This window comes from Podarcis erhardii, assembly GCF_964252035.2.
Source record: "Podarcis erhardii genome assembly, chromosome: 9".
Lineage (NCBI taxonomy): Eukaryota > Metazoa > Chordata > Lepidosauria > Squamata > Lacertidae > Podarcis > Podarcis erhardii.
Window position 1 is genome coordinate 36,237,946 of NC_138512.1, and position 26,438 is coordinate 36,264,383.

A 26,438-nucleotide genomic window follows, 5' to 3' on the forward strand; every position below is an offset into this window, starting at 1 on the left:
TAGGTGATATACTATAACAGGAGGCGACAGGGAATGAAATTGGAACCCACTCCGTGGAAAGAAGGTTGTTTAGCATTGAGTTATTGCCTCTTTGTCTCCATGGATTCTCATAGCAAAGTCGTCTGCCATTTAAAAATCTTTTGGTGCAGTTAGTACCAAAGGAAAACCAAAGAGACAATTTATAAGACAGTTATGTTTCATTACTTCAACATGAAAAGAATATATTATATACACATGTTATAAGTTAGACTAGAAACCCATTTTGAGGTTCAGCAGGATGTAACATCTGTGCTAGCATTAGACACAGAGTCTACAATACAGCTGCATGACAGGAGTATGGCTGCATTTTCTGGCTTTGCTTCAAAATGGGGAAATTAGTAGAGTTAAGTACAATGACTAACAAGCTTCAAATTCATAGCGTCTTCATTACCACTCACCAGGTGTCAAGATCTTTTGCAATAAATGACAGAATAATTTCTCCAGCTGTGTTTGAACACAATATGCTTATCTTCATGATTAAAATGTATTTACATTTATTGTTTCTCATATTTGGGTTGTTTTATAGTGAGTTATATACAAACTAGTGGGATATGTTGATAGAGTTCTAGAGGCACATTGTTAGGGAAACAAAATGATTGCTTGATCCCACACAGCGTGTTTCTTTGTTGCAGTACAGTTCTTAAATATTAATTGAAGTTCTGCAAGCTCATCGTTGTCTCTTTAGCCGGATAGAGGTTTTCAAGGATTTGAAGTATGGTCCAATGTATAGCCCAATGTTCCTCATTAACAATGCCATCTGTTTCACTAAGAGCACTTCAGATGTCACTGCTGACCAGCAACAGGAGTGATATACTGGGAAGTGCAGCACAGAAACCATCATGGCTGCTCTGCTTGCTGTTGCAGATACTGACCTACCAGTCTGTTATGGCAAGTTGTTGGTTTTGTGTGATATCTCGATCTGGCTTGTTTGTGTGGACCAGCACTGATCGAAACAGGGATTGCTCCCCTGAACTGCAAGCGCTGACCTGCAAAATACTGATCATCTGCAAACTCATTTGAGTAGACACACCCTTAGAATCCAAACTATTCATTTCAGCTTATGAGAAGCATGTCCCACTAAACTTGGTGCTTTTGAGTAAATTTGTTTGGGGTTGGGCTTTTAGGAGCACATGCCACGTACTGAATTTTCAGTCCAGTGGGTCAGGCAGCTTTTGGGTTAATATTTTGCTCTTTGTGCAAATTATACAGACATCATTTCATGCAACTCATGTCTACTTAATACACAAACAACTGCTGACAAATGGGATAGCAGAATACACTGCAAGCAGAGAAAACAACATGCAGTCACTAAAGGGTTATTCTTTATCCATCCAGAAATTTTAATCTGATTACCAAGTTACTTGGGAACATTATTGAATAGAGTAAGGGAAAAAGTTGTACTATTCCTCTTCGCTTTTAAATAAGAATGATGAAAGTTATTTCCATGTGAGTAGATGAAACCCAAGTCATTATACTTATTTTACATGGCTCTTCCACAGAGACATAAACAAACTTTAATTGTAGTAAAGCATTACTTACAACACCAAGTTTTTACTGCATACATTTGCAGTGCCATTATTTCATGAGACATTAGAAAACATCATCTGCTCACCTGCACTGCCACATATCAGCAGCAGAAGTTGCAAGTGACTGCTAATTACTATAGTGTTTTTAATATTATTATCATCATTGTGCTTACCCTACACATTCAGGATTTGTATTCAAGTTAGGTAGATGAGACATTCATTCAGATATTCTTCCCCTATGTTGAATATGTAGGATTGCAAACAATGGCATGAAAGTATCTAGCAATTTGTTTTTATGTAGAGCAGATTACTGATTTTTTAAAAAAAATACTCAAAAAACTCAAGTTAAATATTGTGAGCTACACAAAATCTAAAATATAGGGACTTTCCACAGTACAGTATACTAAGTCAACACGTAATAGATTAAAAGCTGTAAATTCAGAGCTTCTGCTTAAAAATTTAAAGTTTCTGACATCATCTTCCACCATTCCATTAACTCTTCCTTTTCTTCTTCTTTTCTTTCAGACAGAGATTCCAGGTCAAAATCAACCTAGGCATGAGAAAAATAATAAAATAAAAAACAAGATTTTTTATGCACATTGGACTTTTTAATTGAAGTAACATCCTGAAATTTAGGACCTCAGAAATCGATGAAATGGCTTTCATGGTAGGGGCTGCAGTCTTATGCCTGTTAACTTGAAAGCAAACTTCCCTGAACACAGTGGGTCTTACTTCTGAAGAAACATAAAGATGCTTTCTCCAATTTAAGAGGAATGACAGGATATAAATTGAATAAAAATAATAACACATCAAATGTTCGCCTTCTATGCTCCCACATCAGGAATGTTAAAAGGCCCTGAATATTACACAGAGAGCCTATGAGGTTACCTTGTGGGCATCGTATTATTGCACAATATACATGTAACCAATATGGAGTCACTGGCATGCAATACAAGGCTACGCCAACCAGGCGGTACTTACCCTAATGGCAGGACTGAAGGGAACAGCCACTTTTTTAGTTATTGCTAGATAACCTGGTGCAGAGCCAGTCACTTTATAGTTTCCAGGTATGAGCAATCTCCAGTAATCACCATCCTTAGCTGTGGAAAAAGCAGTATGTTACCACTTCCAGAAATATTCTAGAACCAGCAGGGGCAACCTTCAGATATGCAGGGTCTGCTTTGGTTTCTTTACTGCTTGTCAGGTACAGGGCTTCCCAGAGCGACGATGAGAGGAACAGAGAGTCAGTGGAGGAAGAAGTAGTTTTGCTTCCTTCTCAGCAGTTTGAAACTAGTCACCAGCAACCCCCTTCCTCCTCAGCAGGAGAAGAGATAAATTCTCATGAAAGCGAGAGGAGGCTGGAAAGAGGCCAAGTCACTGATAAGCAGTCTCTAACAATAACACGGAGTGGGGGGTGGGGAATGATTCATCAGAGGAAGAGGTAGGACGACAGCCAGAACCTCTCCATGCTCATAGGTTAATGAGGGTCAGGGAAAGGCGTCAATCAAGGAAGCAAAAGGCGGGGTTCTGGCGAACATCCTGTTGGCGCCGGAGTTGGAGCTCAGATGCCTCAACATCTTGAAAGAGGCAGGAGCTGTGGGAGCTGTTCTGAGTTTGACTAATAGTATACAGTGGTGCCCCGCAAGACGAATGCCTCGCAAGACGAAAAACTCTCTAGACGAAAGGGTTTTCCGTTTTTCGAGGTGCTTCACAAGACGAATTTCCCTATGGGCTTGCTTCGCAAGACAAAAACGTCTTGCGGGTTTGCTTCCTTTTTCGTAAAACCGTTAATACCCGGGGAATCCGCGCTCTGTAAGACGAAAAAATCGCAAGACGAAGCTACTCGCAGAACAAATTAATTTCGTCTTGCGAGGCACCACTGTATATGGGATTGGGAGTGGTGGGGAGACAGAATGTGATTCTATTCTTGACATGCACCCATTATATAAGCCCCTGCCATCACCTGTTTAAATGTATCACATATGACATAACTTACCTGAAGTAATATCATGGTTTAATCCCTCTACAGAAATGGTGGCATTAGCAATGGGATTGCCCTGAAGATCTCTAACAAATCCTTTCACCCCACGATGGATCTGAAAAAAAAATTCTTTGTTATCAATAGTCTGTATTTCCTTATGTGCTCTCTGTTACATCTGTTAAATAATCTTTTGAGTCCTTTGAGGTAGGCCAATATTGTCCTCATGTTAAATATGGTGCATTCAGTCAGAGACACCCCTTCAAAACTGCAGGTTTATACCCTGGCTTGTTCCAAAGTGGTTAATCCTTGTTTTATGGTATGGACAAATCAGGAAACTATGGTTAAATAGAGACGTCTTTGAGTGAAGTGGCTGTATGTGCGAGCAAAAGGGTCATTCATACTTGGGCTTACTCAATTAAGCTGAGATATGGTTATCTGAATGCAGCCAGTGGCTTGACTAAGGCCATTTGGTGCATTAATGGCTGGGCTTCCAAGCAAAAGAGTGCAGGACTTTGAGTCCAGGCATGACACGTCTTATGTTGGGACACCTTCTCCACTAGCTGGAAGTTCATAAACTCCAGAAACACAGAAGGTAACTTTGCAGCAGCAAAACAAAATAAAAACATATTGAATACATAAGGCCGTTCTAGTTTGCAGAATCTTTGCAGATGATTCTACGTGAAACAGTAAGTGCCTAACAGTTAACAAAGTTATCTTGTAGTAAAGGGTGAAAGCCTGCAATGCCCTCTGTATACATTTTACAAAGAATTAAATAGGCATGACTGAATGAGTCAGTCCTTGGGAATATTTTATTTGGCAAACTGGGCATTTCCTCCCTAGAAAAGCTAGTTTTAAATGTGTTTTTATTCGTCTCTAGTTTTACTAGTAAACTACACTGAGTGCATCATAGTACCAGTTACAGAATTTCCTCTAGTTTGGGATTAAACGACAAAGCGTAACAAACCAATAATTCTTCTATATGGATTTTTTTCCCCTTGGAGAAACTATTTACGAAACAGAAGGTTTCTGGGTGCTGATTACAGTGCTGTGATTGATCTCTAATCAAATCCTGTAATATGCGATTATGATGGCCATACTGGGAAGTGTTCACCCTTGCAGTTTTACAATCTATTACTTCTCATAGTTACAGCGAGTAAGCATATCCTGTTGCAAGAACAATATGACATTGAAATTGCAATTCCTATGCAGATTCTCTTGGTGAGTAAGCCTCACAGGGCAACAAGATTTGTTTCTGAGTGCACCTGCGTGGCAGTGTGTTGAGGGTGGAGCTGTGGTCTAAACCACTGAGCCTCTTGGGCTTGCCGATCAGAAGGTCGGTGGTTCGAATCCCCCTGACCAGGTGAGCTCCCATTTCTCTTTCCCAGTTTCTGCCAACCTAGCAGTTCAAAAGCACACCAGTGCAAGTAGATAAATAGGTACCACTGCGGCAGAAAAGTAAACGGCGTTTCCATGCATTCTGGCTTCCGTCACAGTGTTCCATTGTGCCAGAAGCGGTTTAGTCATGCTGGCCACATGACCTGGAAAGCTGTCTTTGGACAAACGCTGGCTCCCTTGGCCTGAAGTGAGATGAGCACTGCAACCCCATAGTCGCCATTGACTGGACTTAACCATCCAGGGGTCCTCTACCTTTTTACCTTACTGTGTTGTTAGTCTTTATAGACCACATCTAAGTAGTATGCAGAGTAGACCCTAAGGCAATTAATTTAAATGAGACTACTCTGACTTGGTCAGATGCCACTGTATACTTTTCCCACCACAGTGAAATGACCATACTAGGGAACAGTACAAGTGACAACCATTAGGCATTTTTTAGAAATAATAGCAGATATTCTGAGGGATCTGATGCATTAGACCTGGTCAGGCATTCAGATTCCTCATGCAACAAGGCCAAAGCTCTAGCTTCACCCCACTTCCCTCCACAAGGAAGAGGAATAGCTACTGAAGTAGGTAAACTTTTGAACTCATATAAGCTCCCATACAATTTGGAGTCCGGATCTCCCAAGGACTCTCACTGCCTGGGGAGGATACATGAGTATAGCAGACTCCCCAATTCAGATACCTGTCTCTAACTTATGGAAGAGCATGTACACTCATTCCCTCTCTTGCTATTGCAGTTGTGTGATGAATTAGAAAGCCTGAATGGGCCTTTTGTGTGACCTGTAATACAGTGCTGGTGATTCAGAAACCTAGTGCTCTCAGCTAAAAGTTATCAACTTTTAATAAATCTTTTGTAAACAGGACTGACATTTCAGTGCAAGAACACGTTCTATTCTCAAATCCCCAAGCAGGGAGAGAATTTATGCAATTGTTTCTGAGAGAAAACCATGATCACATGGTAATCTTTCCTTGCCATTCTACTGTGGGGTTAAGCTTTCATGTAAAAAGGTAGCCTCATGTGGTTAGGTTCATAATCATGTTTTGAAGTGGTTTGAACATAAATCAATATGTGATTAAATCCCCAGTCTGAGCATATGGAGTACAACTAAGCAGAAGACGTTTTAACTATTGATGAACAATTGGATAAAACTAATCTGGGGTTGGTTCCTGCCCCACTCATGCCATGACTTGTCCTTCCTACTTCTCTTTTACCTGCTCAATATAATTGATAAGTGAATTCTTGTTGTCCTCCCAGTAACTCTTCAGTGTTTCCTCTGGAGGGAATTTTTCACAGCTAAGCTCCACAGTGATTTCCAAACAATTGCTGCTGAGGTAGTTGAAGTCCTGCATGCCTGCATTATAAGCATACAGACAGGTTGACATTTGGACAAGCATTGAGTTCTATGCAATGAAAACAGGACTTAAAAGATCTCTCTGTATAATCTCGAAAGCAGGTCTCCAGCCCTACAATCTGTTTTTAAAAGTCTCACACATATATTTCAGGGTTGTTGTTGTTGTTTTTTCAATTTTAAGAATGGTTTTCTCCATGGCGTCAAAGTTTTCAGAAATGTTGTCCTCTCAAATTAATGTAAATTAGCTAAAGGCCACCCAGAGATAATAATAATAATAATAATAATAAATTTTATTTATATCCCGCCCTCCCCAGCCGAAGCCGGGCTCAGGGCGGCTAACAACAATCAACAATCAAACAATCAGATAAGCAGATGTATAATATAGGAGAATCAGGGCTAACGTTTATTTCTTATTTGCTTGAAGTATTCACACTGCCCTTTAGTATATAAAACTCCCTGGGCAGCTAACAATTCACTCAATATGTGATTCTTGAACTCAAGTCAGATACATAATGCGCTGAAATGGCTAACTTCATGCAATGAATATCTTGGCAGTCACAGTTCTGTGTAATGATTGTATGAAGCCTAATATTGCATCTGGTGCGTATATTCCACTGGGATACATTTGGCTCAAAAAGTTCCATTTTCGGAAGCCAAAAAAACAGTTTCCAGGTATAGTTCAATTAATTCCAGATGAACAAGGAAACATGTTATTATGTGTACAATAAAACATGCAAATGACAGATAGTGGCACAGCCAATGAAGCTTCAAGAAATAATTTGAAACAGGGGTTTCTTCCTAATCCTGCAATTCACCAAAAAGAAAAACCAAAGGCAATGTACCAGTGCTAATGATGTGGAGGAGACTTTAAAATGTTGGAGCCAATGTTAAAATGTGTGTCGACAGTACACATTACCAGCTGCACATGTTTAAGACATTATGAACCAATCAAAGACATATGCTCACCAATGAAAAAGGAAGGAAGGAGTGGGGTGATGAGTGAGTGAGTGAGTGAGTGAGTGAGTGAATAAATAAATAGGAGTAGGCGTCTGTATATGCATCTCCTTCTGAATCAAGAACTAAATATACAGAATGTTCTAATGCCGACATAGTTGGAATGCCCTACATAGAGCTCACCATAGTCAGCACTGATCACCTGAATGGTGAGGTGCATACCTGAATGTAGGTTCTCTCTTATCATCAGGGTTGAGAACGGGAGACAAAGGAAAGGAAGCCTGAGTTTAGGGGCAGGGCTTCCTTGAAAAGATTGTCATTGATGTCCAACCTGACAACCGTGCATTCAAGTCTCTAGATTTTGGCTACATTTTGTTTTTCATATATACCAAATATTTTAAATGTGGCAACTAAATACTCTGTGACACTTGAAGATTGATATCTCCAGCAAACTCTAGGCAGTGTAACAGAAGGTTATTTTCACAATAAAGACTGTTAAACACTGTTATTGGGTTGTTGTTTTCATTTTGATTATATATATATTGTGGTTTTTATGTTGATCTTATCTGTGAACTGCCCTGAAACCTCCAGGTAAATAAATAAATTAAAAAATAAATAAACAAACAAATCAACAGTGCTCCATTTAAAAAACAAATAAAGCTTAAGAAAAATGTGGTGTTGATGCAATTCACTGTAAATACATTTTGCATAAGTGCTAAGATGAATGCGTAATGCAAATGACAGTGAAATCCTAACCATGCCTACTCAGAATTAAGACTTATTGTGGGGCTTCAGTGGGGCTTACTCCCAGGTAAGTAGGGTTAGGATTACAGCCGTAGACATTGAGGGTGGTATTCTAGACTAGTCCTTCTTAGAGTAGACCCCCTGATGGACATGACTGACTTAGAGTCATTACTTTTACTGAGTCTACTCTGAGTGGGACTTAGTTGACTACAACTCCACATTTTTAAGTTAGCCCTACATTACAAAAGTCTGCAAATTTCATAATGTGTCACAGCATTGCACGCAGGACATCTTGTTCCCCTTTGTATTTGCTATACAGAGCCTCCATTTGCTATAGTAAAACCTATGCCACGAATGTTCATTGTGTGCCCAACAATAATAATTTAATTAAAATGAGTTAACAGCTGCAAGAGTTGCAGATTAGGCTGACAACACCTTAAAAGCAAAGGCCGCAGTCCTGCAGCCTGTAAAGTTGCTTTGCTCCTATTGACTTCAATAGGACTTAAGCAGCTAATGTACAGGAATATATCCATCAGCACTGAAAATGCAGTCTGGCTGCAGGACAAGGTAATCTTCTTGCTGGTGCTATTTCTGTGCAGGAGAATCAGATTAGAGTCCCTTAATCCTGCACTTTGGGAGCCCTTTTAGGAATACAGACTAGCAATGCTCATGGGTGCTTAAAAGCAAAGGAAAACCCTCCAATGTCTGGCTATTATGTGTCTTAGGGAAAACTGACTGTTTCACTCATATTCATCTATACATGCAAGGTGACCAGGTACTTCTATGTCTTCAGCAGTTTATTCAACAGGTGCAAGCAGTGCTGAGAAAAGTTGCTCTTCTTGAAATTTGTCGTTCTGCTTAACTATTTTCAAGGCACAGGAAGGCCTGACCTTCTTTGTACCTTGTTATCCTGTACAACTGAACAAAGAAGCTTTCGAGCTTTATGGTATATATGCATAGCTGTTTTCCCCCTCTCCTCTGCCTCTTACATCCTCTCTCTGGTCACATATTAAGCTTTTTGTGTGGCAGGGTTTATCCCTCCAAATTACTTGGGGGTTAGCCTCTACCATGTCGGGATACTTTTGTAGTAGATACAAGAATTAGCAATGTAGGCAACAGTCAGTATGACTGTCACTGATCGTTGTGAGTACAAATCATTTATTCCTAAAGGGCCACTTCTCTCATCACATTTGAGAGATGAGCTTTCAGAAGACACATTTATCTCTATAGAGATGTGCAAAGGTGTTGACGGAACAGTAATACATTTTGCCAAGTTAGACTTACATAAGTGGAGGCAAATTTTTAAAAGTTGCAAGTTTTAGCTCCAGTGAAGGAAAGCAGCAGTTGATTTGCTGCTGATACCCACTGTCCATTCACGTGTGTTGGTGTATGTGTATACACTATAATTGTTATTCTCTACAATAAATGAATCTCTGAAGTATTGTAACACATTGGCACAAACCTCCTGGAACACTGTACCAAGCCCCACCATTGGTTGTTCCATCTATGAAACTGCTGTCGTCATCATTCTTGCGACACGGTGGCCTGTTTGGATCAGACATGGCGGGATTAAAGGATGAATAGCTTCGAGCTAAGCTTTGGAAAATAGCGTCATCTGGGCAGGAGCTGTATTCATGTGCACTGCCTGAGGAAAAAAACCCAAAAACATGTAGAGGAACATGTAGAGGAACAGATAGACTTATTTTTTTCTGTGTTGTTCTGTGTCTGTTGCTTTTGCCCAAAGTATTTACTATTGGGGGTGGGGGAAGTCTCATAGGAAAAAGGCTGGATGCACTTAATTTATTTATTTAAAATCATTTTTAGACTACTTTCCATTTTTAAAAGATTATCAGAGCCATTTAAAACAATAAATCTAAGTTCAGTAAAAGAGCTCAGAACAATAAAACAATCATGAATACAAAAACAAAGGTAGCTAAAACTGTCCTTATTTGTATTGATTTAAATCTAGACACATTACACATAAAAATCAGGCAGCCACGTTGCAGTTAAAATTATCTGAGCAAGAATAATGCACTTTAATGTGCAAATATTTCTTAAGAAAAATAAAATATGGTGAGATCAACTACCCAATGCTCACCAAAGAGAAATAAGTTGGTTGTCATTTCCACAACTTTTATTTTAATTTTAGGATTTGTAATTGATGCACAATGGCATGGATCAGTTGGTCACAATGTAGTCTTCATACTGTGGATGTCGTTTCAAGTTACAGGGCAAAAGCAGAGTGCATTCATCTCACATATGTCATTTAGCCACCAACATTTAGGGACACGTTTACATTTTATAAAGATTACATATAAGATATTTTAAAGTATACTTAAGATGTAGGGCGTGAGTGTGATATATATGTAGATATATGCACCAGAGAACAAGCATTGGCTGCAGCTCCCTATTAATTATAGATCTAGAAACAAAGCTAGGTTTTCTGAAACAATGCCTGTGGTAACAGAAAGTTTAAAGGGTGACTATTAGAAGACCTGATTTGGCCATAGTGATAAACTATGATTTTTTGCATGAGCCTCTCGCTTGTGCACTCCCCCCCCCCCTTTCCCCCAGTGTGGCCAAGATAAAATTTAACCATAGTTTAGCATTATGTCTAAACTCTCACCTGTGGTTAATGTTGAAACAAGCCAGTTTTATAAACCATAGTTTGAAACTGGCTCATTTTAGTAAGCAACCATGCCCTTGCAGGGTGCTGAATGAGGCCACCTTTCCTCCACTGCTGACTTCTGGTGTCTAAACCAGGGGCCAGCAAATTTTTCAGCAGGGGGCCGGTCCACTGTCCCTCAGACCTTGTGGGGGGGCTGGACCATATTTTGGAGGGAGGGAAATGAACGAATTCCTATGCCCCACAAATAACCCAGAGATGCATATTAAATAAAAGTACACATTCTACACATGTAAAAACAAGCTGATTCCCGAACCGTTCACGGGCCAGATTTAGAAGGTGATTGGGCTGGATCTAAACCTTATTCTCTTACACTGTAGCAGCGATCAGTAATTCTATCAGTTGCCGGTGGCATGCAGAAATATTGTAACTTTCTGAAGACATTACATACTGCCACAGAATTATGGAAACTGAACTGTCTACAGCTCCAAAATGATGGCACATTTCACATGCCTTTGAAATGAATAGATTGCACATTGAAGTGCATTGTACATACCAGTTCGAGTCTCATCATAAGGGTAGTTTGCTACAAGGTCCCCACCATGGAGGTTGGCAGACAGCACAAAGGGGATATCCATAATCCAGTGAATTACACTTTTTGTTTCAGGCGCAAGCTATTGAAGAAGAAACATGTATTATTCACCAGCACTTCAAAGCCAGTAAATAGGTTAATACTGTATAACAAGCGCTATCACAAAAGCTTTATTTAGAGTCCTGGGAAATTCCATGACTTCTGAAAATTGAATAAGAATTACATTATATCTTCAGGATGTACCAATAAAAGGTGCTGATGTATGATTAAAACACACAAGTTTACTAATATGTGCATTACACAAGTTGCCTAAACGCAACACATTAATGGGCTTCAGCCATCTTAACTCTCTGTTGGATTTAGGCCTCAGAGTCACACAATATCTGTATGTGAAGAAGCCCACAGAGGTCCCCTGCTGCCTTCACCCATTTCTGGCCTTGGGTCCAACTGAATATTCAGCAGAGATCTGGATCTCTGGGGAATGTCTAAGCAGCAGCAGGTTGAATTTGTAGGGGGGGAAAGATGCCACTCTAGAAGCATGTCATCGGGTGGCCTAGACTTTTATTCTGTCAGACCTTTAGCCTTAAGGAATTTTATGCTTGGTTATGGCCTCTTTGATATTCTTTGTTGCCTAACTTTACTGTTCTTTGTATTCTCTGTTTTTAATATTTTATTATTGCAATCATTGGACTTTTGCTGTATTTGTTTGTACCATAAGCCAGTTTGAGGGTCTTCCAATGGGAAAATGGCCCATAAATACTAAAACAAATGAACAAAGAAGTGTTGAGAATACATTTGAGGTCAAGTATGCCCTTCTGCTCTACTCTAGCAAGAAAAAAGGATGCTCTTTAAAAAGATGTTCTAGCATCATGCTCTTAAAACACTAACATGTCTTTTCCTGAAGCCCTCATCCATCCTATCTTGAATTCCTAGTTCTGATCCTGTCTGCTTGAATTTTCAGCATCCCTGGTGGAGAGAAGACCTCAAGTTGAAACCTAAAAAAATACTCCTCTGGATTTTGCACAACCTTTGGTTTTCACCTTGCTCTCGATCATATTATACATACGTTCTGGCCATTTGTCTACATCCATCTGCAACCACATAGACAAAAGGAAAGGAGTACCAAAAGGGGGTGGGAGGTCTTTCCTCTGTAGAGTAAAACTAGTCATCTGAAAGAAACATGCTATGGAAATCTAGAAAAGTTTACCATGTGCTGAAATATTTGAATCAATACAACTTTCTGTCCCAATTCTGCTTTATTTATTTATTAAATTTTCAGACACCCATAGATTGATTCTTTTTTTAATGCCTGGGTGGATCTATGCACAGGAAAGAAACCGCTATAAATTAAGTCAGAAATCAAATCATTATAGAAAGGTTTTTGTTCTATCTGGCTCCATCTGGTGTTGCATGTTTATAACACATTCAAATCACTGTATTCTGATTAATGTAGCTGAGTCCCCTGATTGAAAGGGCATATAGAACTCTCTGAAGAGGAACAGATGACAGTCTATAACGTTGATGGTAAATTACAATTATTTACCTTTGGGTTCTGATCCACAGCTTTCTTCAGGCTTTTCAGTAAGTGATTATTTGGACCTCCTTCTTTCTCATGGACATAAACTATTCTATCCAGGTCAGGGAAATTTCGGTTTAGGTCTATTCCCTGGGCATTACTTCGGCCAACAAACCAGTCTTTGAGTTCACCAGGCTAAAAAGAAGAAGTAATCAAGAGGGATTATTAGAAAATAGCACTGATGCTATCATTTAATAGTATAACATAGTTTCCATGAGAAATGGCCCATTTAGCTCATCACTGTGTTGTCTGGTGGGGACTTGAAAGACTCAGAAAAATTCAAAAGCATGGCATTCTGGAAACATTCACCAGTATCTGCATCTAGTCCTCAGAAGCATACCGATTCTTGTGGCCGATTTAACACATGCAAATTCTTCACTTGATGACTGACACTCACTGTCTCCATTGACAGAATTGTGTTTGAGTTGATACGCAAGTTCTGTGGTGCTTAGCCGCAGTGAATTAACTGAAACTAAACAAAAAATATAGCTAACTAGCAGCCTCATACCTGACACTGCTTAGGAATATATATATATATATATATATATATATATATATATATATATATTCACTGCAGTTTTGAAAAGAGTGATTAAAATCAGTGCAGTTTTGAAAAGTTCCACCAGTCATCTCCTGTCAAAAGGGTGTCTAACAGTATCCAGAGAGAGAGAAACCTGCTACTCAATCTCAGGAACCATCATATGATATCTTAAGGTGTCGAAACGTACAGTGAACAAACACATTTCCAAAATACATAGTAGATATTGAAAATTACATGGATTAAAAAAATGAGTAGACATTCTAATATCCACTTCCTCACAGCTGTATAAAATTAGGAGTCCTTGAAATTTAGAAATAATAGTTCAATACATCTACTATGTATTGATCAAACTATTAGTAGCAATGTTGGTTCTTGGAATAAGACATGCAGGACAAATATGATAAAGAAAAGCTTTCCTTTGGGCCAATTTGTGTTTAAATGCAAGGTGTTCATGAGAAAATGTAACATGGAGCCACCAGAGGGTGCTCCCACACTGAACATCCCTAATCTATAATTTATTGGTGTTTCAAGGCAACCATGACTCACTTATCAGCAAGTAACTTTGGGATAGCTCTAACTGCATGTACAATGTATCTGAAATTGAAAGAAGCTAGGTGAAATCTGCAAAATGCTCCATGTAGGATGCCAGTGAGAGGAAGTGAGATAGCACCAGGCATGGATGACAACGATGAATGCCTATTTACACACATTATGTAAACTAAGCCACTTAGAGATTTTATTAAACACTGGCCTGCGAGCGCTCCAATTGGAGAACAGCCTATACCAAAGGTATCATGGACTTTGAAGATGCTCAAACTCAGAACGAAAGGGAGAAATGTGCTAAGAGGAAGGCACGTTTGGCAAACACTCACCGTAATCAACTCCCGCCCGGAAACCTATATCCCCACTGTGAAAGGACATGTGGATCCAGAATTGGCCTCCACAGTCACTTACAGACTCACTGTTAAAACCGTGTTTATGGAAGACTATCTTACTCAGCTACAAGTAATTGCCAAAGAAGAATAAAATGTAACCCACTTAGAGATTGGTATGTTTTTTAATAAACAAATGTTTGTGGCATTGTAGCCACTAAGGAACAGTGTCATGTAAGTGGCCTTTCACCCATGACACATACAGAATAATCCAAGTGTATAGGTTATGGTTACACTGCTAGAGCTAGAAGGCCCTTGGGGTGGTCATTGTCAGGGTGGGAAACAAGCCCTCTTCTTACATCCCAATCTACACATTCAATAAATGTGTGGATTAGATCAGGAGACAATCCACTGGCCCTGGCCCCAATTTCTGCAGGCTGGGAGGAATGTACAAAAATGACTTTGCATATGTACAACTGTACATGCTGTTCTGGGTCTGTACTCATGATCGGGAACCTTAACCACACCATATTGCCTCAGGCAGTGAAGCTAGAACATAGCCTATGTGGCTAGTAGCAATGGACAACCTCACCCTACATGAATTTGTCTAATCAATAATAATAAAAAATTTATTTATGCCTGCCAATCTGGCTGGGCAGCTTCCAACAAAATATTAAAAACTTCCTTAAACAGGGCTGCCTTAGAAGATGTCTTCTAAAAGTCATATAGTTGTTTATTCCTTGACATCTGATGGGAGGGCATTCCACAGGGCAGGCGTCACTATCGAGAAAGCTGACTAGTTCCCTGTAACTTGGCTCCCTGTAATCTGCCTGTTTCCCTGTAACTTGGCTTCTTGCAGTGAGGGAACCTCCAGAAGGCCCTTAGAGCTGGACCTCAGTGTCTGGGCTGAACGATGGGGGTGGAGACACTCCTTCAGGCATACTGGGCCGAAGCCATGTTGGTGGCCATCACTCCATCCTGTATCTCATCCACAAGGACATAATATAAATGATGATTTTAGCCACCACTGTAAGGTCCTCATTTCAAATCTGCTTCACTGAGCAATAATACCACTGGTAATGCATTTGACAAATTCTATTAATGCAAATATTTGCTTATGTGGCTACTGTTTGCATACCTGTGACGCTGCCTTCTCAAAGCCATCTGGATTCAGCGACGGCATGATGTGGATACGTGTGCTGTGAATCAAGTTGATGATAGTCTCATTGCCCTTCTGATATTCATTGCAGAGGTACTGAGCTAAGAAGATGAGGAGCTCCCTTCCCACGGCTTCATTTCCATGCATGTTGCCAACGTATTTGAATTCTGGCTCCCCTAAAACACAAAGAAAAATGTGGTGTTGGGCATATACACATAACAATAATCAAAATGAATAATCTACACATCAGATCACACGCGGAGAGCGATCATACAATCATATAATAAAATCACCCAGATCCTAGTTTGCTTCTCAATTCAGGGGGTGATTTCTATCACCTCCCACCTACAAATAAGGCTCCCCTTCTTGTATTCATGTAAGGAAAGTCAGGACTCAAGTTAATGTGCACCAGATCATGACAACCTAGGATCCAAGCCAACATGTATCAGATCACACGGACGGGCTAAAGTCCTGTACAGTGTAACAAGGAGTGGTGTCCAATTGAAATAATAATGCAAGCATGTGTAATTGCATTCTGCATTATTGTTGTTGTCATATTTGATTTTCTAAGATTCCAATTCAGACTTTTTATTTTTAAAAATGCAGTTATTTGGGAAAATGCTTGCCTTTGTCTAGAGTAACAGAATTTCCAGTGAATTCTGTAAAACTTGCATGTATGCTATACAGTCGTACCTTGGAAGTTGAACAGAATCCATTCTGGAAGTCCATTCGACTTCCAAAACATTCAGAAACCAAACTGCAGCTTCTGATTGGCTGCAGGAAGCTCCTGCAGCCAATCAGAAGCTGCAGAAGCCCTGGCAGACGTTTGGGTTCCAAAGAACATTCACAAACTGGAACACTCACTTCCGGGTTTGCGGCGTTCAGGAGTCAAAACGTTTGAGTACCAAGGCGTTCAGGATCCAAGGTATGACTATACTTCAAAATGACTCACCTGGTGGGGTGGGATATGCAATGCTAGCTTCCCAGAGACATATCTGGCATTTACTGGGAGGGAGAAGGGTGAGGTGGCACCAGGGTTGGGGCTCTGCGCCACCACTCCAGCGGAACCAATCCAGAGTCTTTGAACATATGAGAGTACAATAATTTATATACACTATACATATACATAAACAAATTGTCAATATTAACAATATTATTACATTACTTTGCTGGAGCAGCAAGCAGAGCTATTAAAACCCTATAATGGGGTCTCTTCAACATCTACAGCTGCTGCAATGCTGGTGCTGAGAAATACAATCCGAGCATCTGGTAATGCGACTTTTCTTTTAATGTCTGGCAACAAAATCATAATATAGTCTCTGATTCATATAAGCTGTTTTGTCTAAAGGGCAAAAGAGTCGGATAATAACCATTTTCAATATTAAAATACGCTTCAAGATTGCACCAGAAAGTATCATTCTAAATGTTAATTCAGACCAAGAGTCAAAATACATTAGGCATATGAGAAAACCGTAATATGAGTTATATTTAAACAAACATGGTATGACCAGGCACTTATTGTTAAAACCTAAGTGGGGGAGCAAGATGGGCTGGGCATAACACAGCTCTGCCCGCCGGGGTATTTGGTAAGGTACCAAGCCAAGCTGGAGGGACAAGGTGGGGGGACTGTGGTAGGCCAATGAAGTTCCCTCTCCTCCTTGGAATAGAACTTGCGGGGTTGCATCTGGTGCTGGGACAAAGAGGCAGACTAGGGATGCTGTTGGTGTACCATCCACCCTGCTGCCCAACAGCCTCTCTGGATGGCTTCAATATCCATACTGAGGATGCCTTGGGACCAGCTTGGGATTTCATAGTCTCCATTGGGACTGTCTCAGATGGTCACTCGCCCGACACACAGAGCAGGACATACCCTTGATTTGATCTTTGCTCCTTGTGAGGAGGGGAGTGGTCTGGAAGTAGACAGGGTAGATATTATCCCATTGTTATGGTCCACTTTCTGGTGAAGTTTAATCTAGCATCAACTACTAATGTCTGCAGGATTGGGGGACCAAGCTGGATGGTCTGCCATCAGAAGCTGATGGATTCTGAGGTATTTCTGGTGGCTCTGTGGGGTTTTCCATTGGATAGAGCAAGTGTTCCTGCTGAAGCTCTTGCTTCACTGTGGAAATGTGAAGTGAGTTGGGCCTTCCCTGGCACCATAGAGATTGTATTGCTTCCTGGTGACAATCAAACATGCATTACATAGATGGTATAGCTCTTAGTGAGCTGATTAATTAGCTCTTAGTGAAATAATTAATCAGAAAGTCTTCACTGGAAGCATCTTAATATTTATCTCAACAATATATATACTGCTTAACACCAAGGTTTCTAAGGGCTGGTACCTGCGTATAGCCTCCCATTTTAAAATAGCTAAATAATTAACTAATAAAGATAGCTAAGTATATGAAAAATATTTGTGCTGCATTTATGTGATCACAGTTTTAGTAAACAAGGCTTCACTTTTTTCCAAAAAAGGAGCTTTATGTTGAGATGATCAGTGTGTATTACAAAAAAAAAAAAAAAAATGCTTTTCAGTCTGTCTCTAATCCCCCCAAACCACAATAGCATGTAATGCTTTGTTTTGCCCATTTCAAATGCCTTTCCCCTTCATTCATTCTATTAAGAAATGCAGTTTTCTGTGCACCAGAATAATAAATAGTAAGTTAGTTGACATTTGGAACAAGGGAAAAAAAGAATAATAGAATCATGGAAGGAACCCAAGTCCAACCTCCTTCAATGAAGAAATCTCATCTGACAAGTGCCCTAAAATATAATTTTGGTGATACAAGATCATAATCTCCATAAATTAATGTGGGAAAGTGCTATTAATCTGTCAGCTATATGTGTCTGTAATAATAGCAAGCACTTCATATCTGAAGTGTCCTGGAGTGGACCTAGTGCTATCTCATAGCCATGGGAATTGACCTCACCTCACCTTAGAGGCAACAGAAGGCTGGTAGCAACATACCTCTGATCTGTGGGTTCCCCATAACACTAGCAACCTCATAGCAGAGAAGAGCAGCCTTCCCCAACCTGGTGCCCTCCAGATGTTTTGGTCCACAATTCCCATCTTCCCTGATCATTGGGCCATGCTATTTGGGTCTGACTGGAATTGGGAGTCCAACATCATCTGGTTGGAGAAGGCTAGAGTAGAGTAACAAATTACTTAGAAAAATGCTCTTTGATCTACATTTGTTTTTGATACACCCAAAGGTTAGAATCTGCTTTTGAAAGCTTGGGCCTTATATTATAGAAAGCATGTTTGTGAAGGAAGAAGCATGAGAACCTTCTATAAGATTTGCCAGATTCCTGGATCTTTTAATTGTTGAAAATTATAAATGGACTCATAGAAAGTCCAAAAAATACTGGGCATGGGGGAAGATACAAGGTTACTTGTTGTCTGAATATCAGAAACAAATCCTGAAGTTTTTCTAACAATTTTATGTAAATGGAACCTCACAGACTACAGAGTAAAATTTAAGGCTTAGACTTCTTTGTGAGCAGCATTTTGTCCGAAATGTAGAATAAAATTGTACTTTCTAATGTTGTTTCTATTCTCTACTAAACATTAGGGAAAATCCAGTGTGACTTGTGTGTTACTAAGCTTGGTGTTTCTGATTCTATCTATTTGCCTATCAGCTTTAAATATTAAAATATGTACACAATTTTTGCAGCCATACATTTTTTTCAAATATAAGCACCATAAGAAACAGGAAATTCATTAATCTATATGTATTTGAAGTCAGAATTCTGTCATGTTTTTGCCTTCAGTTACAGTGAAATTACCCAGAAATCACTTTAAAAGACAATTTTGCAAGAAAGAAATTGAACATTCTGCTCACAGGAAAATGACAATTATGGGGAAAGTAAAGCTCTGTCTGTTTTCAAGGCATCTGGGAAACAGGTTTTTAAAGTACTATCTGCCATACAGGAAATCTGTGATTTGTGCAGTTTTAATACTGAATGTGTAGGAAGAGAAGTCATGCAGCTTGTACACAGCTTAGTTCACAATCAAGTGAGACAGAACAGCTTCTCTTTAAGCCTAATGTGGTCTCAGCAACATCTGCTGGGTTAAATTAGGTTTAATCAGCTATGTACCTGGTAATATATTAGCATTCCATGCAACAATTTCCAGAAGCATTCAGGACAATCCCAGAGCTATTTCCACTAATGTTAACTGGAGCATTACATCAGTATTTACTTTAATGGCAGCAGAAGGTGGGTTTGAGAGCTGTTTTGAATTCATTCCTCAAAACCTTTGTACTATCCTGGAAGGAAATGTTCCAAGGACAAAAACACCAGGAACAAAAGAATGAAGGTGGGCTGCAAGAATCTACACAGCAAAAAAGTCACAGTCCTAGACCTCTTCCATTTGAGACAATAGACCATAGGCCTTGCTTCCCTAATACTTAAACACCTTGTTCATGTCCTTTGTCAGATAAGTGCTACAAAGTGTTGAGTTCTTCATCTGGGAACCAACAACTAAGCCATATAAGATATATTTATTTGACCTAAAAGCTGTCTAACTCACACTATTGTCTGATGCACAAGTTACTGCCACCATGGAGCAGTCTTGAATTCAAATAGAGTCGTTTTATCTACTCCTCTACCAAACTGCTCCTTAAAAGCTGTGAACTTTACATTGGGGTTGGGGAAAAAGAGAAAATCCTCTGATGAACATGATAAGCTTGAATGCTTCCAGACCTGATACCAACAAATTTAATGGCCAAACTAGGGAGACAGAGAGTGTTGGGCTTCAATGCCAAGGTCACTGAGCTTACCGGTATAGGCTGAATGTCACCATTGCACTTTTTTGGAACACTGTGAGTTTTCACAGTGGTCTTCCCTGCCCCATTAGATCTTCCTCGACCTAAGAATTATTTGGCTCTTTTGTTCGCTTTCCTTTACTTGCTGGCTGTTACTGGAGCAGTCTTGTTAATGATGCTGCAGGGGCTCTGAAGGATTTAAGCGTTTCTGTGGAAAGCTACTCATGCCAGAACTCACTCAGTCTGTTGGAGCGGCGATCAAAGCGAGTGTTAATGCTTTCTCCCAAATAATGGGCCATAAACAGTTATCATTTTCCCTCTTGCAATTTCTTGGCCAGTAAGTGGGACAAATTTCATACCAGATGGCTTATCCCAAGCTTCAGAGGATTTAGAACACAGTGCGCATATCTTTCCTTCCATTGTGAGGATATTGCATTTCCCACGCATTTAAAGCACATAATTTCATACTTTTCCCGGATACAGAAAGCTTACCAACAGTGAACACACAGCATGGAATGGATTCACACCATTGTCACATATACTGACTGGGTCTCTTACGCAATTCAGTGTCATAACCCCTCAGCCCCAATATGGTTCAGTTACTTCTGGAACTTTCCTTTGAGGACCATCTAATTCTTTGAAACTATGCATTTCACTTATCCGACTTAGGCATTGGTTTATTTCTTTTTTAAGGGGGTGTAAAGAATGGCATAACTCCTCTGCAACAAGCCTAGCCTCCTCATCCACTATCACATGGTATAGAAAGAGGTCATATATTCACTGCTCTTCTCTAGCTCTTCTTTTTTTTGTATCACAAGACTTGGCTCAATGAGAGCTGAAGATGGAACTTCTTATCTCCAAAGATGCAGCAAACAAACCAATTTGAAAGTAGAAGTGATCTTCCAGGAGAGAAAGCAGCATCTTTGTTCTTGCCCCTGTCATCCTGGGGAAGTGACTTTCATTGTTGTTCAAGGTGGCCTCCTATGCCTGACTTAGATATTTCAGCCTTCCCAATCTAGTGCCCTTTTGATGTTGCTGGACTACAACTTTCATCAGCCATGACCATTGCCTATGCTAACTGGGCTGATGGGAGTTGTATTTCAAAACATCAGGAGGATACCAGGTTGGTTATGGTTGCGTTATTCATATACAGCAATAGGCTGACTAGATTCCTCTGTTTATTGTGTGCATTATGAGCAAATATATTTCTCTGACCAGCTAGCATATCATATATGTATGCTTTGATAATAATTATAAACTATTTGTAATCTCTCACTGGAAGGACAGATCGTGAAGCTGAGGCTCCAATACTTTGGCCACCTCATGAGAAGAGAAGACTCCCTGGAAAAGTCCCTGATGTTGGGAAAGATGGAGGGCACAAGGAGAAGGGGACGACAGAGGACAAGATGGTTGGACAGTGTTCTCGAAGCCACAAACATGAGTTTGACCAAACTGCGGGAGGCAGTGGAAGACAGGAGTGCCTGGCGTGCTCTGGTCCATGGGGTCACGAAGAGTTGGACATGACTAAACTAAATAACAACATTTGTGATCTGTGTAAGATACTTCATTGTGAGGTATTGTGAGGTATATTTGACATTTTTTAATATATCTTTTGCAGGCTGCAGAAGATGTGTCATTTCATTTCTGCCAACTGTCCATCAAGTCAACAGGATTCGGTTTGACAGTTCCATTTCATTTTTTGTTTACTATATGAATAAATGGGAAATTGAAAATCCAGCAGCACATAGCGGATGACAGTGCAGCTGCTCCCAATAAGAAATGCATTCAACACTTTATAGTGATGCTCAACTGAGTTGATGGAAGTCTGCTAGTATACAAAATCCTCCTTGTTAAGTATATAGAAGAATACCAGGCCTGTCCAGATTTGGGTCTGTTTGCTTGTTTGTTGCAGAATACATCTGCAACATGTTATTGACACAAAAATAGCATATTAGTGGTGGATTTATAATGGAACATCCACACATCATTCTACTGTTAGCACATTATTGCCACCTGGAGGAGCACCCTTGTGCCTTAGTGCAACAAAAGCAGGTCCACAAAAGTTAGAAAATTTGAGAAAGTTACGAGAAACACACTTACTGGAAATGTCTGCTCCAAAACATTTGCAGGTGAAAAGTATTGAAAGCAGGATTGCATATAACCTCCCCAATACCACCATGAGCACAAATCATCATGAATGAACAATAAAAGGATGTCTGGGGAAGCCCACATTGAAAATGTCACTTTGGCACTAGTAAGACTGCAGGTGCCCAGAAACAATCAGGAACTAGGTGAACAAACATAAGCTCAATGTAGAGGAAAAATATGATAGTGGCTTTACTTTCATAACTTGGTTTCATTTCTCCTTTCTCTATCCAAATATTTTCCCTTAAAATGGTTCAAGTTTGTCATATTTGGAAATGCATATAACTGGGTGAATTGCTGAAGTTTATCTGCTTTAAAGTACAGACAATAGAAGCTGCAGTCTCCAAGCACTAAAGGGTAGCGTAAACACACACCACATATGCTTGCATGCATACTTACATGAAAACCCACAGGACATTTAAAACTATCTTGAATGAATACTGTAGTGCCTGTAGTTCCAAAAGCAATGAACCCCACCAGAAGCATATGATTGGTATCAGAACTATAGTCAGAAGACAACTTCATATAAGCAGGCTAAATATGAGCTGCCCTCCCTTGTTCAATAGGGTGTGATGTTTTCTTTTAATAACATTATATGCCCATTATCAGGTAAAAATGACTAATACCTAATGCTCATTAGCTTTAGCCATTGCCCTTTATGGATAAACACGGTGCTCACAGAAAGCTTCCATAACGTAAAATATGACTTTTTGTTTGATTGATTCAAGGAAAAACAAACACAGGAAGAACACAGCAGATTAACTCTGTCGCATCACTTTATCCCCTTATGCAGTCTTGCCAAAATAAACAGGTGAAGATAAATATGTTAGGGGGATGAAATGCAATTTGATGAGCACAGTTGCAAAGAGAGAGAAGATTAAAAGGTACACTATTTAACACTGCCTGCAAGAAAGTTGAGGAAATCTCTCAAGAGAGTAGTTTAGCTAGATTTTCTTAAAAATCAGGCAGCACAGCAGTGACCCCAAAGTAGCATGCCATTGCTGGTATTACCTGGGATAGTCAAATGTTGTAAATTACAACTTCCATCACACCTGACCATTGGATGTGCTGGCTGGGACATGAGAGGAGTTGTAGTCTCTCTCTGAACATCCTGTTCTTAGAGCTGCTATGTATTATGCTCTTTTGTATATTTTATTCTGCATGCTAAATACACAGATTCAAAATACATGTTCGAGCATACCACATTTGTATCTGATTCTGGCATGTGCTAATGTGCCCGCCAGTACCTCCTATGATGCCCGCATAAGGCCTGAGAAAAAATCCCCTCAAAAATCCACATGAGGCTGTTTCCTCTTCCTGTTCAGTTTCACTCTGCACTGGTTTGGTCTCTCCTACACTGGACACATACTTATGTTGACCAGTCCCTGGATGCCAGAAGTGGACACCCTCTCCTCCTTCTGTTCTGAACAGAGGTACGAAGGGCGAGTGCATTAGTGGCTGATGTAGGCACCTTCCTGCTGATGGGGGGGGTGTATATACATGCACCATTCTGTGGTCCTGTCTCTTCTTTTAGATGAGGCAGCCATTTTGTATTATGCCACATCCCTTGGAAGCCATTTTGTTATTGGCACCCATAACCCTTTCTCAATATTCTAAATGTTCCCACTGATCCCCAAAAGTTGGATGTCTCTGTTCTGCAGGGGACTTCTGATTAGCTATGCCTCAATGTGGCATGTGCAAGTCTGGAACAGGAAACATGTATTGTGGAGGAAGGAACCCTTGCTGTTAAGCAAGTTTCTAGCTTTCGAACATTTTAGTAAGTGAATTTTCAGCTTTGTCATCTTTCCCCTCACAACAAACCCACTGCCGCTCCCCTGCTTCTCTTTTAAAATGCTAAAGGACATTTGCAACTGGTAATTCAGTCTTCCACATGTAGATGGAATCAAACCATCTGCAGGAGAACACAGTAAAAAGTTAAGCCAACACCCAAAAAGCCACTCCCTCCCTCTTCTAAACATCAGGCTGTTGTCACGTTCTTGCCTTTTTCTCTTCACTTCAGTTGTGGCTGCATCATGATGGTTTCAGCTAACATTCACAGCCTTTATGTAGGCTGCTATGATGCTTGAAAGATGGGTGCTAGAAAGCCTCAGGAAATGTGAAACACTGGCTTCCAATGAACAGCTCCCAAAATAGCAGCTGTTAAGAATGGATAGCTAGGAAGCAGATAGAACATGGGAAGCCAACATGAAGACCAGAAGCAAAACACTGCAAAAATCTCTCTGCTGAGGAGGCTTCGTGTCCAGCCCCCAAAACCCTTTTAGTACGCTGAGGCTAGGACTCAGAATGGAAACATCTCCTGAAGAAAAGCGGGAAAGTGCAACTCAGTGTATTTCCTCACCCATTGCTAAGTAACTTTAACCCATGTCAGAGAAAGCAAGTTTAAGATAATGAGAAGTCCTGGACCTCCTGCCATTAAAAAGGAGGAGGAAATGCCAGGAATGTACATGTCAGCTAGCATGACTTCTTTCTTACAATTGGTACTTCCTAACTAACAAGAGCAAAAATGAAATGACATTCCCCACTCAGTATGCAGAGTTGCTAAGTGTGCAAAAAGAGTAGTCAGAGCAAAAGCAAACATCATCATGGCTGGAGCATAATCGTGAAGGATGTGTGTTGACTTAAGAACTAGTGGCCTGTAGCCAAAGATTTGGCTGATAAAGCTCCAATTGCTATGTGAAATTGATCTTGCTTGAGTACCTCTCAGCTTTCCCAGCTTCTTGGGGCCAAGACCTTCAAAATGCCACTTCTGTGTTTGCACCACTGGCACTAACACAAAGCTCCCCCCTTTCCCTTCACCCCGTCTTTCTTGACTTACTGCTTATGCCACTCTTTGCTGGAAGCCATACCCCAACCCCAACCCCCAGGAAAGAGATTCTGTTGTCCTTGCACCACAGGGGAATTCTGGATTGAGGGGGGGACGGGACTGGCATGGGTAGGAATTAGCAAAACTGCTTTCTCTGGGTGGAGAAGCACAGCAGAGCAAGGAGAAGGGAAGGTGGAAGCTGCTGCACTCGGTGCACATTCAATGTGAACTCTCATCTCATCTTCTTCATCTCCTTCTTTGGCTACAAAAACTCTCCTTCCCTCACCTGAAAGAGGGACATCAGCAAAGGCAGCTGTATGTGCAAGTGATAAGAAGGCCCTCCAGTCAAAGGTTCCCCACCCCGCCTGATTTTAAAGAGACATTTAGAAGATATAACATGATCAATAAGACGCATTATATAGCTAGAGAAGAAAAATCCATCCAATTTCAGCCACTTCTGAACAGAATTTTGTCGATTACACTTTAGCACAGAACAGAAGCAGAGAGCTAATCTGTGTGACTCATCTCCGGAGACTGTGTGGGTGGAAAACAGGACCAGAAGGCAAAGACCACAGAAGTGTAAACTTCTGTGTATGCCATGACCAGATAATGTACGGGAGCAGAGCAGTGTATGTTGAACTTCTTTGTAAGTGACATGGTTGCTGCCCTAAAAAGATTCCTGAGGAAACAGTTTGAAGGGTTGGAAGATTATATATGTGAATATCTGATTGGTATTATACATTTTTTCACTAGTAACGTTTGTTTCCATACACTTTATTACCGTTTTCTCAAGCAATATAGAAGACATAACCAGCAGAAGACAAATTATAAGATTAGAAGGTTGTCCAACACAACCACCCACAACCAAATAATAATTAATAATAATAATCGCAATCTCGTCATTATTTACCCAACAGAATTCAGTAACAAACTAACAAAGTTCATGTCAAAGGTAATTGAAAGAGATAGAACCAACTTAGAAACATAAAAGGCCACAAATGACATTTCTCTATGACTAAGTGAAATATTAAAGTGGCACCCCTCCTCTCCCCAGCCCTCTGATCCCAAAGGCTTTTTGGTCTTACAGCTGTGCTTCATCAATCCCATAGACTCAAGAACTTGGGTCTCAACCAATCTCCTTCCTTACCCCTACATCTCCATCCCCAGGGTCACGAAGCCGCATTGCACAGGAATTCCTAGTTTACCTTCTCCCATACTTGTTGCTCAGGGAACCTGGAGCCTAAAAGTCAGCTGCTGTTTATGCATTCACATGTCATGTCACATCCATCTTCAGGTTTACTGAACTTCTCACCTGCCTCTTCTTACTCCCTCTGAAATCCCCC

The 26,438-nt window shown here is 40.3% G+C and overlaps 1 protein-coding gene across 2 annotated transcripts in view; it reads right to left on the reverse strand.

Moving 5' to 3' along the window:
* Positions 1–1,355: 1,355 nt before the first annotated feature.
* Positions 1,356–26,438, reverse strand: part of CPE (carboxypeptidase E) — a 59,411-nt gene continuing 34,328 nt past the window's right edge. Inside the window, exons 2-9 of one of the 2 annotated variants that reach the window (XM_081875373.1) lie at positions 15,340–15,536; positions 12,756–12,923; positions 11,177–11,294; positions 9,457–9,639; positions 6,157–6,296; positions 3,562–3,661; positions 2,547–2,665; positions 1,356–2,115 (exon numbers count right to left, since the gene is read on the reverse strand). In XM_081875373.1, coding sequence (XP_081731499.1) covers positions 2,017–2,115; positions 2,547–2,665; positions 3,562–3,661; positions 6,157–6,296; positions 9,457–9,639; positions 11,177–11,294; positions 12,756–12,923; positions 15,340–15,536 — 1,124 coding nt within the window. In that variant the 3' untranslated portion in view covers positions 1,356–2,016. Of the gene's footprint in view, positions 2,116–2,546; positions 2,666–3,561; positions 3,662–6,156; positions 6,297–9,456; positions 9,640–11,172; positions 11,295–12,755; positions 12,924–15,339; positions 15,537–26,438 lie in introns of both variants that reach the window. The other variant, XM_081875374.1, reaches the window with a different exon arrangement.